This window comes from Mesitornis unicolor, unplaced genomic scaffold (assembly GCF_000695765.1).
Source record: "Mesitornis unicolor isolate BGI_N332 unplaced genomic scaffold, ASM69576v1 scaffold15689, whole genome shotgun sequence".
Classification (NCBI taxonomy): Eukaryota; Metazoa; Chordata; class Aves; order Mesitornithiformes; family Mesitornithidae; genus Mesitornis; species Mesitornis unicolor.
This window is the reverse complement of record NW_010205344.1, coordinates 6,628-24,202: the sequence shown is the minus strand read 5'-3', so window position 1 is coordinate 24,202 and position 17,575 is coordinate 6,628. Positions and strand designations below refer to the sequence as shown.

At 35.6% G+C, this 17,575-nt stretch overlaps 1 protein-coding gene across 1 annotated transcript in view; it reads right to left on the bottom strand.

Annotated features, from left to right (window-relative positions):
• DNAH3 (dynein, axonemal, heavy chain 3) overlaps window positions 1-17,575 on the bottom strand; it is a 41,258-nt gene that overhangs the window by 18,298 nt on the left and 5,385 nt on the right. The window contains 25 exon segments of the mRNA XM_010191370.1: window positions 111-275; window positions 277-307; window positions 603-717; window positions 1,627-1,737; window positions 2,069-2,161; window positions 2,999-3,200; window positions 3,909-4,045; window positions 5,193-5,357; window positions 5,359-5,376; window positions 6,650-6,766; window positions 7,320-7,434; window positions 7,855-7,946; window positions 8,273-8,358; window positions 8,361-8,477; window positions 8,754-8,898; window positions 10,590-10,743; window positions 11,391-11,514; window positions 12,594-12,778; window positions 13,687-13,691; window positions 13,931-13,939; window positions 14,069-14,219; window positions 14,221-14,228; window positions 14,814-14,869; window positions 14,872-14,894; window positions 15,049-15,181. Coding sequence (XP_010189672.1) covers window positions 111-275; window positions 277-307; window positions 603-717; window positions 1,627-1,737; window positions 2,069-2,161; window positions 2,999-3,200; window positions 3,909-4,045; window positions 5,193-5,357; window positions 5,359-5,376; window positions 6,650-6,766; window positions 7,320-7,434; window positions 7,855-7,946; window positions 8,273-8,358; window positions 8,361-8,477; window positions 8,754-8,898; window positions 10,590-10,743; window positions 11,391-11,514; window positions 12,594-12,778; window positions 13,687-13,691; window positions 13,931-13,939; window positions 14,069-14,219; window positions 14,221-14,228; window positions 14,814-14,869; window positions 14,872-14,894; window positions 15,049-15,181 — 2,557 coding nt within the window.

The window sequence follows — 17,575 nt, the reverse complement described above, 5'->3', positions numbered from 1 at the left end:
CCTACAGGAAAATCTTAGCTGACAAGGTTTCTGCTATAATTAACTATAACAAACAAAAGTAAATATTGATCAATCCAAAAAATGAAAACATTCTGACAATATGGCTTTACCTGTTACATCGATCTGTTAGTGGGGTTACAGCCAGACATGGAGAATTGCCCAGATACTCATAACCATATTTGGCTTCTGTTGTAATCATTTGCACAATTACATCCTTCTCTTCCCAGTAGTATCTCAGCTGAGAAATCCACTGGAAGTCATTCAGACCTGTGATTGTCTTCAACCAATTTTGCAACCACATCACGAGCTGCAGAGTAAGACACAGATTATTTGAAAAATCTAAACACTTCTGCTATGTTAGTTTAGTTATATGTTGTTCTTAATAAGCTTAATTTGATTTAGATTCCAGTGCCTCTTCTAAGTAGACAGAAGATGGTTGTGCAGGACTGAGCAATCTCCATTTGCCCAAAGACACTGTGCAATAATTCTGTAACTGTTGTTTCAAGTTCAGAAAGCATTTTAGTTGCCCCTTTCAAATAGTTCACCCAACAATAGCAGCACTGTCCCAGATGTAACAAGAGTACCAGCAACTGCACATTTACCACGCACATCAATGACAGTAAGAGTTCCAAGCGTCAGCCGGGCTCCAGTGGACAGCTTTCCTCTCACTAACTCAACGATGTCCCCAATTTGTAGATTGCTCTTCTCTAAGAAATCCTGTCACAGAAACAGAACAAAGGCATTGACATAATACTGTAGCTAGCAGTTCCTAAACTCCCGTGGGTGCAGTTGTCGGCAACAGCCCTTCCAACAAAACATAATAATGGAAGTCCAGGCACTACACAAACATTTAAATTTCTCTTTCATATACTGGCATTTTATTTTACTACGAGCACTTCAAAAGCTTTATGGCCTGAAAGTAGTGTAAGCAGAAGTCTTATCTTTATTCCTAATAGAAATTACAAAATTCTGCAACAGGCCATGAGGAGATGATCTCTCTGTTGGATAAATTTGGATTCGATTTCTTCTGTAAATTAGTGGTAAATTGTAAATTAATAAAATTAATAGGAATTATTTCCATTTCTTGAGCATGCATGTGATTAGCTTCAATGAAATGATACTTAAAACGGCTGTGATGAGAGAGGCACTATGAAAACATAAGAAAAGTCTCTTGCATGAAATAACAAACTTGGCTGCTGCAACTTGGCTGATTATCACCAGAAGAATTTAGCAATAACCAGACAAATAACTGTGGCATTCTGTAAGGAGAGATTTCTGCCTGCATGTTTCCCTGGGGCTTCACATGTAAAGACAGGAGTTAGGAATAAAAATACACAGTGTTTAAAAACAGCCTATCACTTTTTGTTTGGTACTTTTATTTACACCAGTTTCACCTGTAAATAAAAGTAATACAACTTCCTTCAGTGGGATTTCTCCTGATACACATCAAAGTAAAAAAACAACAAGCCCCAGTTAAGACAGGAAAAATGGAAATAGAAGACAAAGCACATTGCACAAGTAAATTGTAATATGTTGTTCACTGAGGATCATTTTTGCTAGAAGAAGCTTTTTATTAAATAATCAGAGTTTAGTGCTTAGTAATAGAAAAGCAAACAAAAATCTTACTGGTAAAGTTCCATTCCTTATAGCCTCAGATACTTCTTCTGTCCAGTAGATGGATGAAACGCAAATAACCACCTGTCCAGGCCACTGAAGTACCCACGTTTTTCAAGGAACCTTAAACAGAAAGATCCATTCCAGATGCAGAAAGTCATATAAACAGATTAGATTATGGCACAGATAACAACTATTTTCCCAATTATTTTTGTCTCATGCTGTAAATAAATGAGAATCAGCATGGAAACTTTTGATACTTTTCCTTCAAGAAATTCAGAGTTAAAACTTCAGACAGGTACTACTGGACAAGGAGAGCTGGGTTCCACTTAGTTTCAAATATGTTTCCCTGGTTAAGAATTTGAGAAACCTGTTCATTTACAGTTGCTTTTGAAATCTATTTTATACAGTTGCTTTTGAAATCTATTTTATACTATAATTCAGGAACAATTACCTCAATATATCCTATTATGCCATCTTGAAGAACTTGTCTTAAACTGGCCAGCATCATTTTCTCTACTTGCAAAAGCAATTTTTCTACCATACACTTCAAAAAAGAAAAATAGTTAAGAGATATTTCCTGATTATATTCCTCTTAAAGGACAAATTATTTTAAATGTGTTAGGCTTAAATATGCTTTCTTCTGATCTGGGTGTGATATATAGGAGGAAGAAAGGTTGAAATTTCCCAAATTCTGACAGGTGATACTGAAGTTTAACACTGTCTGAAAGCAGCTAAATCAAGTTAACTCTAAAGACAATCCAGCTGAAGAAACGACTAGATGCGTTTCATAGACATATAAACAAAAAAGCGCCGATCACAGCTTGCATGGTCAGTTAAGCTTGGTCATTTCAACCCAGGGCATATTTTGTTGTAGCTTACAATATGCCCCACCGGTCATCTCTGGTTTTTGTTACCATGCAGAAATTCAGCTCCATACCTTCATGTTGAGAATAGCAGAAAAAGCTGAAACTTAGACACTTTTCAAAATTTATAATGCTACTATTTCTACTCAGATCCCTCTGGAACTAATGCTCTGATTCTTCACTGCCAGCCATTCACAATTTCTTTCATTTCTCTGTTTCAGCCATCCTGTGCAATGTTACATACATAGGTAGAGAGCTTGTTTAATATCTATATATCTACATCATATCAATCTACATCTTAAGAGTAGTAGGTGCATAAAGCTGCATAAAAGTCCCTAATTTATATGGATTACTCCTTTTTGTAGGAAATCCTTTTTGCTCTAGAATAGCAGTCTGCACTCTCACTTCCTAAACACCTTTCATGATCTAACCTTAAATGTTTTAAACAGAATTTCCCCAAAAACATACACTTTAGGCAAAGTATTAATGTAATTTCATACAGTTAAAAAGAAAAATACTTTTGCATCTGCTGGATAGATTTTGTCTATGAAAGGAACAGTTTCTTTCTCTGAACTGATCATGCCTACGATCTCCATATCTTCTGTGAAATCCAGTTTAACAATTCCTTCAAAACACTTCTTTAAATGTGGTTGTACTCAAAGGGGATCCTTTGTTTCAGAGAGTATTTCAAGCAGCTCATCATTAGACAGGAAAAAGAATCTGCCAGAAAAATACAATTAATGAATATGCACTTTCCAGTCATTAAAATAATCACTAACGATTTATTCATGCAAGACAGATAGATGGGACTGGTTTTATTGTTGCTTAGGACACCAGTATAACAGAGAGGAAATTATTATCTCAAATCCCTTTTCTTAAGCATTTTTTAACAGTATAAAACTGATTGCACCTGTTTATTCAGAGTTTCAATATGACCATCCTTTTATGCACAGGAAGAAAGAAGGGTCCTCAGACTCATGCAGGAAAGATCAGATATAACTATGCAGCCAATAAGTACCGTGTAAAAATATAGAATACTGTTCTTCATAAACATATGAAACTCCTATGTTTCACACACCTCTGCACAACTGAAGAGGGTAGGGCAGAGATGTAAGTGCAAATCAGTCATGAGAAGGTAGCAAATTTCTTCAAAAATGCCCTGTAAGTGATAATGTCTTTCTAATCATAAGTTTATGCTATGCTAGACTGAATTTTGTCTCCCCATTTTTGCCTGTCCCTGGCATTGCAAATTTAACTGAAACTGAGGAGAATTAATGATGTCTGGAGAAAAGAACAGGTTTTCATTTTTTATTGCATGGTACTGTCCCCCACATATTTACGAAACAAGACTTTTCAGTTCAGTAGAAATGGTTTGAAAGAGCTTATGGCTTTTTTTGTCTCTAACTTAGGCCTATTTAATTCATTTACCTTGGGAAAAATAATCTTTTCTTCTCCAAGTAATCATTCAATCCCTTTTGAATGTCTTCTAAGAGAGTATTTGCTTCCTGAAGTCTGTCTGACATCATGGGTTGTTCAGTTGCTACAAGTACCTTTGTATCTTTCACCTTTGCAAAACCAAATACACCGCAGAAACTGTTAAAACTTGCAATAGGTTTGTAAATTAAAATTGTTATAATCAATCACATATTTGCAGGAGGCTAAAAGGCTGCTATATATTCTTCCATGTTATTAAATATGTCTGCATTATTTAACAGCTTTTCTTTTCAGACTGTCAGTTTTTCCAATTTGAACTTCACAGACAATAATGCAACAAGGAAATAACCACAAGAACTAAAATCTTTGGTACTTGCTCCTGTGTTTTCAGCTCCTTACATTTTTTTCCATTCACAAATAAGTTCTGTCAAACAGAGCCACAGTACATGACAATTACTCTCCGTTCTTGCCATCTAGGTCACATTTTTTCCTTCTGATAAAACTCCTCTCAACTTGAAAGGATACACCTGTTTCAGAACAGGCTTCATCACTCACAGACTCTGAGCTGTTAAGACAGGTCTCAACTTCTGTTTTGTCATACTGATTATTTCAACATCGTTATCGCACAATCACACACTCCCAATGTTTTTTGACAAACATTTCAGCTCACACTACCACTAAGTATCTGGCCTCTTTCCCAACTTCTTAGTTACAGGGAACTGAACAGCATACCAAATTGCACTTATTATCCCCATTATCTTATCCTGACACACTACCATCTCAGTATGTAGTCACCAAAGTTTTCAATAGCCATACCATCATGTTAGAGAACAACCATATGCAAAAAAAACCAATCCATTTAGTTGCTCTAATAATGTGTACACCTTAAAAGCCCAATGCAAAATCTAATTGTATCCAGAGACGACTTTGTCAGTATACTCTGAAGCAGATCCAGAAAGTACAAATCATTCATCTTTCTATCTAATTCTGATAATTAACCATACAAAAGGCAGAAAATTTAGAATTAAAATATTACTCAAGCTCTAATTCATCCTGCAATATCCTGACTTTACAGAAATCTCCAAGCAAAAATGATATAATCTACAGCAAGACTAGATTTTGATGGGCTTTAGTAAAGGATTTTCCACTCTGTAAATGAAATACATAAAATGAAATAAAAATATCTAACTCCAGAAAAGCTAGTGTATCTTCATGATAGTAATAAACATATTACCAGATGTGCATAAAAATACACTACTTATTAATTCAAGAACTTACCACTTGGGCCATAATGTCCTTCCAGTGTGTATCCACAACCCCAAACTTTCTGCCCTCTTCAGGCATTTGAGCTATAATGTCTTCTGAAGTAAAAATTGGTTCCAAATACAAGCATGTTGCCTGACATTTTAACCAGATATCTAGAATATCTTGCATTAACAAGAAACAACTTAGTTTCCCAAGCCTGTAATGAAAAAATTTAATATTTAAGCAAAATTATATCAAGAATTCATCTACACTGAGGAATCAAAGAGCATGAGTTGCTTGGCTTCAAATTAAAAAAAGGGAAAAAACCCACAAAAAATAGAACAATTTTAAAAAGAGGGAGAAACTTTATTTTTTAAAAAACAAACACTAATAAACATCTGAATATTTCTTATAAACAATAAATGTATTCTTTCACTAGCACTTCTTAGTGCACAATTAGCAAGTTGTGAGAGAACTGCCTAAGAAGCGCAGAGATGACTAGCACGGCAATTCAGAATCTCTTTCTTTTAATTCTACTTGTGTACTTTCTGTCTTATAATCAATGAAAGGATAAAAGCTTAACAAGCTGTTCAGCAGACTGTCAGTTCACAGGCTCTATATACAGTGGGTTCAATCTTCAGTCCCCTAAAAAAGCCATTTCATGCAACTCTAGCAGTACAAATTGGTTTTAAAACCAAAGATTCTTTTTCAATAAGGCGTTCAGATAGCATTGCTGTTGTGACTTTGACAGTCTACAGCATAAAGGATACACAAGGAAATGTATTGCAGGAAGAAAACACAGCCAGTCTGTATTGTTCATTACTCTGCAAGAGGTACACGGAGATTAAGATAGCTTTATACTAATTGTTCCCTTTCATTTTACCAGCTCTACTGGAAAGCAGCTTTACCTACTATTTGGCTAAAGTCCACAGGAAAGGACAGAATTGAGGTCTTAGCACTGCTTACAAATCACTATAAGGCTAGAAAAAGTGGTATTAAATACTGATGGGAAAGAAGTCTCTGCTTTCTGCATAATCTTCCTATTAGAAAGTCATAATTTTTAACAAAGATCATAATTTTACAAAATAGTAGGACAGCTAACAAAAAAGACTTTGAAACCCTTATGGATCATGCCAGTACCAGAGGATTACAAATAAATTATCTCTCACAACTGATAGACTTATGTATTTTTAAACAAATCCTGCTGCATTGGGTAAATCAACTGACCCGTCCCCAAGACATTCAGCTAAAAACTCATCCTTACAATGACTAGATTAGCAATGCCATTAAAATTTCTTTAGCTGGAAAGAAAGCTTTGCATACCTTTGTGTGGAAACCATTAATTCAAAGCTTTTGAAGAAAATTATGAATATGTGTTCTTAGAAACAATTAAAAATCATATAACTTCTTACCATGCCAAAATACCTTCAAGCACTTAGGGAAAGCATGTTATGAGACATACAACCTGAATCAAACCAGCTTTTCCTTACCTGGCATTCAGCTTCTATTGGTTTGATGAAGAGAGAGCCACACATTGTCCGAGTCTTAACAACGTGATCATCCAGCAAAAGCTGGACGTCATCGACTGCTGACAGGATGCAGGTGTCCTGTAAACACATCATATTTTGATAAGGCAAATAGTTGCTCTATTTCACCGCTTTTCAACCTCATCCTCATTCTTCCCCCTTTCCTATGATGGTTGAAGGTAAGAAAGTAACAAGGCATTGAGAAAGCCTGCAACATGTTTGAAGATATGAAATGGTATCGCCACTGCACATCTCTGTTCCAAAGATCAAGAGAGAAATTGGTTTATGAATGGGCATGCTAGTGACTTCTGACTCAACCTTTTGAACTTCATATGACCTCTTGTTTCTTCTGGGCAAGTTAAAATTGCACTATTGTCCACCTTTCCTGCCACAGAAGCTCTCAGGCTTACAGATTTGCTAGGATGAATATGTGGAGATCACAAGTTATCAAGATACTAAGGTCCAAATAGACGGATATATAGTAATGGAGACATTTGCCCAGGCTCTAGGGTATACTACCTTCCATCATGACACAGTGAATCAGCAGTAACTTCCCTATAATATTTTTCAACTGGTATTCAGAATCAAAGTACTTCTTTTCAACAATACATATATTGATTTGGTGTTTACTTACAGTATCCCTGTATTGCACCAGACTGAACTGCATGTTGACCCACTCTGATTTCATTTTCTCTATTGATTTTTGTAAGGAATACTCCTTATTTGCAGCTGCTCCAATAGGTTCCAGCCTAAATTGAAATGAAATGTATCTTTGAAATGTTTTTGCAACATAGCTGAAGAGCAACAAAGAAAGCAGTTGTAGGCAGAGTTGCATATCAGGCTACCTTTCATATGGATCTGTTAATAACATCGTAGACTCTTATTTCAGGGAATATTTTTGCAATTTCAGACTCAGCAGCTCTGAGATATTAATATTAATTTGGAGACAATATACAAATTAAGTGGTTTAGGAATATGAGACTTTTCTCATGCCTTTGTGCTACAAGTTCAACTGACAGTTCGATTTGTATGTTGATAAAATACAACTGATTCTACAACGAGGTCTAACAGCACACAAAAAAATCCCCAAACATGTATCTGGTATCTGACATATGAGATACAGGGATTATTTAAAAAAAAACCAAAACAGAAGACAGTAAGCTTCTTACTGATCAATACATTTTGAGAGTCCAAATTCCAACATGTTTTTAAGAGTAGTAGTTTCATCAGGCCTGATCTCACATCCTACAATTTCACTAATCTGAAAATAAAGCAAGAATTAAAATTAATTATCAGGATGCATGTTTGTAACAGACTTCTCAAACAGCAAGAAATAAATGCTAAAGAAGCATTAATACAAACCCTCAATTTGGTTTTCCACCATAAATTATTAATTCAAAGAAGCTCCTGCCTGTACCATTACAAATTTCAAAACTGGATCTATCATGCGACAGGATAAAGGATCTTTTTTATTGTGAAATACAGAATTATTACCGTATTTCACAGTATGGAATATATGGAGTAGTATATTGAACTGTCAGTTTCTGTGGTAGAATACTCCCACAGTAAAAGCAGAGTTTAAAGTACCTGCTCCCAATGTCTCTCCTTCATTCCATGATAGCAAGCAATTGACAGGACAGGAAGATGGTGTTGAAATTTATCAATCTTATAGTTTCTGCTATGCGTCTAGGCCCAGGCAAATCTGGAAAACTCTTACTAAGCTTGTATATAGTCCTCTGCATATTTCCAATTTCTTCAGTAATTTCATCAGCATTCAAATTCCAGAGAGAGCCTGAATACAACAGCATAAAAAAAGTCCAGCAGGCACATCAGCACAAGGAGATTGCCAGGGAGGTTTATTTACAGGTATTTATAATATTTTTTGTTGAACTGGAAATCAATTGTGTTACAAAAAAATAATTCAAAATCCAAGTCAACAACTGTATTTCACACTGCTTAACAGCATTTATTTCTTCAAAATTATTTCCTCACAACTGATGAACCCTTTCAGCGTCTGCTTAACTAACTGAAAATGACACACTTCACCAAATGAACACCAAAGCCTCACCATTCATCCACTCCTCAGATTTGGTATGGAAATCATATGCTGTTATCCAGAGTTGCTCAAAGGGTTGTTTGCTGACAATTACAGTTTGCAGTATAGGAAATTGACTCTTCTCTCGCTGAAGTAACTCCTCTTCTTTATTAATAGCCTTTAAGGAAAAAACCCACATCTCATCACCATCAAAAATTCCTACTATTGTTTAAACTTTTAAATAGGTAATATCAAATAAAATTTTCTTACTTGTCATAAAGCCAGACAGATTTGTAGATTTAGGCCTGTGGATTTTAGGTAAATATGGTAATGGTGTTCTTGAAAATTCTTCTAGTTATTTCTTGGTACCTTTAACTACTCAAATAATCTCAAAAAAAAAAAATCTGTATCTGTTTTAGAAATAGATAATGCAGCATGGCATTCAGTGAAACCAAGGCTCACAAGTTACCAACACACTTTGAAACCTGGATTTAAGCTCATCAGTCACATACACTTATAGGGTGGTTTGGTTTTTTTTCATTTGTGATTGCATTTTTCTATTACAGAAATATCTGGGAGCTCCAACCAAAACAGGTATTAATTGCCGTGCTTATTCATGCTAAAACACTGTCTTTGCCCAAAGGACCTTACAGTATAAATCAATGTCCAAAGATTTAGATTTTTTAAAAGTATTGCGTTCTTCATTTTACAAGTAGGGAGGTGAAGCAGAAAGAAGTGCTGTCTGAAATACAGACACTGAATTCAGATTGAGTCCCAAGTCTGTGCTTTTACAATGCCAACCTTTCATAAAACTTTTAACCATTCAGTGTGAAATGCAGGCAGAGAAACTTAATGATCCACATTCCAAGACAATTTTTAACTTCATGTACTCACTAAGCTGATTGTCATGTCATTTAAATTGTGCGGATATACTCCTCATTGTGATCATGTACTAAGAAACTTAAACTTAATTACTTATTCTGATCTACCTATAAAAACATATCAATGCTACTAACTCACACTAATACCCTAGGTGCCCTTAAATCAGATTAAGAGTGCTGATATGTAGGACTAGCAATTTATCTAAATCCTAAACTCATTTAATTGGGTCAATTTTCTCTTTTGAGTGGGACTTCAATAAAAATTTTGATCCTTAAGGCTCTCTATATGCAGAAATCTCATTGTCTCACTGTGATTTAGAAGATTAATTAAGCCTCACAATGCCTGTGGGATCTCTCAAAGGTAACCATTCTCATTTCTCAGCAGAGGCACAGCTAAGACAAACTATTCAGCCTAGAACCACACAGTACACTGGATGGAGATCTCTGGATACAATCTAGGAATCCTGTTCTTCAATTTCCTTCTAGAATCTGAAAATTCCCTTTCTGTGATATAACACATATTTAAGGTCTATAGGCAACTTCTGCAAACAATAAAAACAGTTGAAAAACATTTCGTTTTAATTAGAGGACAAGCAGAGGGACTGAAAACACAGCACAAACCATGGTTCAGGGAAAATGCCACCTTCCTAACATTCTGCTTCTGCTAGCTCTGCCAGAAGAATTCTGTTTTCCATGGACAGCATCCTGCTACTACAGATCGTTTGGAAACACTGAAATTCAGTATTTCAATTATAAGAAAAATCCTGAACTTTTTTCCCCCCAAAATATGCTCTTCAACTCAGCAGTAGGAACAACTCGGCATACAGAGACCAGAAGATATTTGCCACATGTTTGTGAATTTGGAAATTTTAAAGCCATCTTGACAATATATAGGCAGAACCATGAAAAAAAAGCCAGGAACAGGAAGCAAACTTTTGCTTATCCAGCACATTGCAACCCACATCACACTTAACTAATAAATTCTAACCTCAAATTCTGCTAGTGCATCATCTAGATTCTTATTTAATTCTTTAAACTTCTCAGCGTTGTTCCTAATTTCTTCTGTGGTCATGACATCCTGCTTTTCATAGCTTTCTACTTCTCTATTATAACCTTCAAGAATTTCCTCAAACCGAGAACACCTGAGTTAAAGATAGCTAAGGTAATATGATGTTCTGTTTCATTCCTTTTCATTTTATTTTATTAATTATAACAGGCACTGTCAAATGGAAACTGATCTCAGTACTAGTGTAATGTAAATACAGATGCCAGTGAAAACCCATTAATCAGCTATATCATTACTATGCAGCTCATAGGATTAGAATACAGGGTTCATTTTCAAATCTCTCAATTTATTTAGTTCACTTACATTTGCTACCTTTAATACCTAGAGGAAATAAGGGAAGAGTAAAAACAATACAACAGAATTATATGTAATACTCTACTAAGCCATATAATAAGATAAAATTATGAATATTCTAACAACATTCTTCGTTCCTCCTTTTAGATCTATTTAAATACATGAATATTCTAATCCACCCTTATCAACAGTATTGTTCTGAAATCTTCATAATACTGTAAACCAGGTTTCATAATCATAGAATCATAGAATGGTTTGGGTGGGAAGGGACCTTAAAGATCATCTATAATACTGTAAACCAGGTTTCTTCCTTACTTTCTCCGCTCCCTTCCAAGTTTTCCTTCTTCGACATTATCTGTCTTTTACTGACAATCAGATTTTTCTTTTCTTTAAAAATATCCAATGAAAGAAAATGTCTTAACACCATACCTTTCACGCAAAGCCTTCTCTGCATGATTCTTCCAGCTACAGAACTGATCTCTACTGTTGTCAAATATTATCTCGATTTGATCAGGCCAATGGAAAACTGCACTATTCAGGTTTATGTCAGAATCTAAAATAAAAGAATAAATATAGACATCTTTAAGAAAATATATTTTAATGATCTGATAGAACGGCTGTTGTGAAGAGGAGGCAAAATAGCTAAGGTTTAGTTAGTGTAGTTTAAAATTAGTAAGAACTGTTATTCCAGAACATCAGTTCTGTTCAACTACACAGAGAGGCAGTCTACTCCTAACTATATATATACACTCCTAAATATATATAATATACCTACTTAACTCATTATAACTAACTGCAGGACACATGCTTATAAACCCTGCTACAAAGAATACGTAATTATGAAATACCATGCATGCAAACATTGCAGTCCAAAATGTAACAGAAAAATGTCTTCTTTTCCATAGGCATCCTACTTTTTTCAAAAATAAATTCTAATGAACATGGCATACCATAGTTATTTCTACCACAGTCTGATCTGAGAGCATATTCTGCTTAAGGAGAAAGAAACAACCTGCACCTAAAATGGGTATTCATTCATATAACTGCTCTTTCTTTTTATGTACAGCAAATAACATACAGCGGCTGTGAATGGCACATTTTTGCTTTGAATAGAACTGCAAGTAAAAAGCAACTTCTACGGATGTTTTTTCCATCTTGGAGGACAGCCTTTATATTATCCAAGAACAGCAAACCATCACAGCAAACCAACAAAAGGCTTCCACTCATCTAATACTCAACTGCAGAGATGCAAGTTCTCACACTTTCCAAAAGCTGTCATAGAGCCTTTGAAATATGGCTTTTTAATAGGTTTTTCACAGAAAACTTTTTATTGAATAACGTAGAGGTGTAATACCATTTGGCCAGATTACATTACATTAATCTGATAATGCCTAAAATGTTCTCTGAAATGCAGAAAAAACCCACTGTCTGTGCTATATGCCATTTCTCTAACTGTTCCTTCCTGCATTGGTACTTTTTTGGCCTCTACTAAATTATTTTTCTTTCCTTTCTGTCTCTTTTGGAGCTTTCCATTACCATTCCAGAATATGCAACAATTATGCATGCAGAGCCCATTATCTATATATAAATTTTTTCACATGGAGAATTTTATGTTCTGTAATTGAGACATACTAGAAAGATCAGCATAGTTCATGAGGAATTTCAGTCTGTGTGCTGCTTCAGTGACCTCCTGTTTCAGTTTAAAAACAGTAACTTCACTGGATTTCTTTAAGTATGCATCAAATTCCACTAGCTCTTCAGTGTTCTGAGGCACCTCACTCATTCTCTTTGCAATTAAGTTATATTCATTGCAAATTCTACAACAAAAAGAAAACAGAGATATCACTGGGATCATAAGTAAAGAAAGGTGCACAGGCTTGTTAACATTAAACGAGAATATTAGATTTCTTCATAAATTAAGTATCCAGATTGAATATACATGGCAGATAGACATTTATAAAGGATGCCATTTTACTCTGTACAATGGTTATATTGTCCTACTATGTTTACAATAATTCATATATAATAGAATGATTGCTAATTTGGTTCCAAAATACAGTTAACAGCATATTAACATATTTCCTTCCTATAAGTTTACAACTTCCTTTTCAAGACCTAATCTGCTGCAGAAAAAAATGTCTGAATGCAGTAAGCAAGAGCTCTCTTAATCACCCCACAACAATGAAATCAAGTGCATGGTATGAAACAAAGCTATAAAGAGAAAAATTATTAAACAATCAAGTTTCTTTTACATCATACATGGGAACAGAAAATACAGAAAGGAAAATTAATCCAGTTATTTTCCTTCTTTCCAGTGATACACTTTCCTGTTCCAGATTCCAGTTCAGTAGTGCAAACATCTATACAGACACCAGGCATGCAAGCAGCAATCATACACAAAGGATAGCTTCACTGAAACCAACTCAAGCCTTCCACGTTAGGTATTTAGCACAAGCTCATTGTTCAGATCCCCTCCACAGTAAGGGAAGGCAGAGATGCCCCTCTAGACTGTGGCTCATTCTCTACCTGGAGATGCTTTTCGGGTAACTGGGTTGAATAATTTCTTTATTGTTACTGTCTCTCTCCATTCACTGTGGAAGTTTTCTTCAGTTGTGAGGGTGGTGGGTTTGTTTTTGTTGGGGTTTTTGGTGTTTGCAGAGGGTAGGGGTTTTTTAATTCACAGAACCGGGGTTATCCCATTACACTGGAGTCCAATTATATGTACAAGGTCTTTTTTTTGGTCTTTTTTTTTTGGGGGGGGGAAGTCAGGGACAAGACAAATGCAAAGCTGCAAAGTACATTCTTCATGTTGCTTTAGGTGGAGAAAGCAAGGACCTCAACTGAAATCCTAAAACACTAAAAGAGGAAAGAACAATGACATATTTCCAGTCTAATCTCTAAATACATCCTATACAAAGTTAGATATTTATTTTAAAGTATTTCTGTTCCTGATAATTTTAAGTAAGTACTTCAGTGTCCTTGCACATGTCTGGTGAGCGCTAAAAACCCAGCAGACAACTAACATTATCTCATCCACAGATACACAGCATCAGACTATGCAGATAGCAAGAACCATGCATGCTAATAACACATACTTTTGATTTAACTCTGTTTTCCATCACTTCAAATTCAATTAATCTATCTTTGAGATTTTGGGTCCAATTGCAGAGATCTTCATTCAGTTGTACAGCATCCAGACAGAACATGGCCAGAGGGACAGTGACATGCATGGAAGCAATCTCTCTTTTCAGTGTTGTTGTCAATCTTCTACAAATGGAAAATAATACATCTGTTATTTTTCCTTAAAGTCTATACATGAAAAATGCTAAACAACTACTAATCAGTTCCCATTCACCAAATGGATAACATATTCCAAACAGAAGAAGGAATAATTATTTTTCGTCTTTCCAGAGCTCAGCTCCTATCTGCAGATTCCAGGGCTGAAACCTCTGTGCAGTAATACGTCATATTAAGGAACACCACAAGTTGCCTGAAGAGGTATTTAGCCACAGGATAACTCAGGAATGCAGAGAGAAAAGTAGACAGGGCTGATTAAGGACAAGACAGACAAAAGACTAGCAAGATGTAGATTCACCAAATACTCTGGGCAGGTTTCCACTGGACTTCTACTAAGACCCAACAAAACCCATAGAAGAGGGCCATAAAGAAATCTCCTTCTACATTTGCCCAGCAACCCCACAGTAAGGGGTATATACACTGAGATGGCTTCCTTGGTATTCCCAAGGGTAAAACAAGTGATCTGAATGGGAGCTTTTTAGGCAGTATGTTGGGAAGTCAAGTGTGATGTGTTAGCTGCTGTTGAACATGTAGCAGTTGTCAGTTACATATTACCTCTGCTAAGGCTTCTAAAGAATGAACTTCCTTCAAGAAATCTGTGACATCTTGCTGTATTTCCTGTACATGTTTAAATACCTTAAACACAGAAGATCACAAAAACAAACATAAGATTCCAATGTGAAGATACTCTCTAGAAACAAACCCACTTAAACTGTTTGTTTAAGTCAAATGGATAGAGTTATGAATCTGAGGGTTTGGATGGGCAACAAAGTTAACAGCCTAAACTTACTTCTGTGTACCAAGTATGTTGCTTTCAAAGATCTTCTCAAGTTTGTTCACATACTTTGAAAACAATGATTCATCTGATTTGACTGTTCTGAGAGTGAGATAATATCTTTTTAATGCTGGAAATAGGAATCTTCCTACCTAAAGGGAACCATTACAAATACCGTAATAACACGGTAGAATAGAGGAAATAAGGTATTTTACTACCCATTTACTACCCATTCACCCACCATTTAAAAAAGATGTATTATTTTGTAAAAACACTGCAATGTGAAAAGGCTCTGATTCATAATTAACACTTGGTTACACAGATAGTAATCCATCCATCCATTACATCCATCGAGATGTAATCAACTAGAACAAATCACATCTATCATGGTTATACTGCACGTATGGTCAAAATGAGCATATGAAAAGACAGTATTTCCATAGTTCAGGCAGTCACAGAATTCTGCACATTTAAAACTTATACACTGACATATAGTTACTTTCATGTTTTTAGGATTTAATACAGCACAATAATCAAATTAGCAGTTTGACTATAAAATTATTTCAGAAAAATAAAAGAATTCGTCCTGGTTCTAAAAATGGAAGGCAGAACAAATGGCTTTTCCTTCTATCTTTCCAGTTGAAGCACATTTATTTCTTGCTTCAACTTCTCATCCATAAACCAGGGAAATCGCCCTTTCAAGGATGGTTTCTAGAAGGCTTCTTAAATGTTTGGGAAACACTGAAATCTTATGAATAATCTGTTGCATCTAGGAAGGATAGAACATTCAAAGCACTGATCTATGATCTGCTAAATGCCAAAACTCATGCACTATCAGTTACGACCAATGGCCCATTACATATGAGATTAACAAAAACTGGGAAGCAGACTACCCATTGTTGACATTACCACAGAAAGCGACTGCAAGGCTAAAGTTGTGACATTAATAAAAGGCAAATTATAAGGTAGCTAGAAAGACATCAGAGTCTATAGAAGGCAGAGTGAAACCTGTTCAATCTCTCCTTTTTATGCTGTCATGAATGAGAGGTCACACCCTCTTACTGGTCAACATATTTAAGAAAATTCAAAGGTATTATTTCACATGTGGAAAACCCAAGAAAACTGTAAAGCTACTGAAAATCAAATTTTAAAATCTCATGTTCTACAGAACTCTCTCTTTCACATTCACTTACAGATTTGTATTACTGAATTTCAAGGCTTTTGTATATATTTATATATTATGACCTTCTATTTGTTGAACATGAGCAGTGTAATCACGCACATTAATGTATTATCTAATTTTCCTTAATCCTGTAACATCTTAAATTAAATTCTTTGAACTTGTGAAACAATCCCAGTGTAACATCTGACTTCACTGGAGTTATGAGAGACTAGTTTGGCTGTTAATGGGTATCACTGATTTACTGCAGAATTGTTGGGGTCCATGCGAGGAACGGACTACAGCACACCAATATGATGCTCTGATAGCCGATTTATTGCACAAAGCTTGCTATTTTTATACATTGTTAATGTTCGTGCACGCATCTATCTGACTTCTAATTGGTGCATGCATCTTGCACACGCTGCCCATGCTGGCTAAGCTAATACATTATTGGTCGCTAACTATTGAACACTTTCCAAATGACATCTGTTCCATACTGAACACTTTCCAAACCACATCTATTTCATCCTGTCCCACGTCCTGCTTATCTTCAACTTTTCCATATCACGATGCCAAATTAGTCTTCATTTCCTTGTTTTTCTCTTCTTACTTGGCCTTGAGTCTTCTTACCTAACCTTTACTCCCTTATGCTAAGCTGAGGCCCACTTTGGTTCACAACGTACTCATGCTAAGCTGAGGCCTACTTTGGTTCACAACGCCTCGATTGCCCAGGCATCTACACAGAATAACAATGTATGTGGGAAATATCAGTTGGAATAGTCTAGCTTACCCTCTCCCCACATCAGGATCAAATATACTTAGACTGCTGCTGACAGATACTTGTCTATCAGGCACTTCAAAGCCTCAGCCAATGCAGTGCTTCACGATCTTTATAGTCACAATGTCTTTCTAATTTCTTATAAACTACTTCTGCTACAAATCACGATTACTCCTTGTCCATCATAATTTGATCAACCTCCTCTATACATCTGATGAGATGAAGAAGAATTAGGCATTTTGAATGTGATTTGAATTTGAACTAGAAATGGGACATTATATAAGCATGGACAAAATGATTCTATGCACCCAGAGCTACTGAACTTGGAAATTACTATAATTAAATGATGGGATGTAGGGTTTAGTAAATAGGTATTTGTTGAAACTGGAATGTTATGTAGCATGATCATAGATTATAGTATCTCAGATATTGGTCTGTTATGTTTTAACCCCCACTGGCAACAAAGCACTACACAGCTGCTTTCTCACTACTCCTTGGTGCGATGGGGGAAGAGAATCAGAAGAGTAAAAGTGAAAAAACACATGGATTGAGATAAAGACAGTTTAATAGGTAAAGCAAAAGCAGGTCGGCAGGCAGGTGTT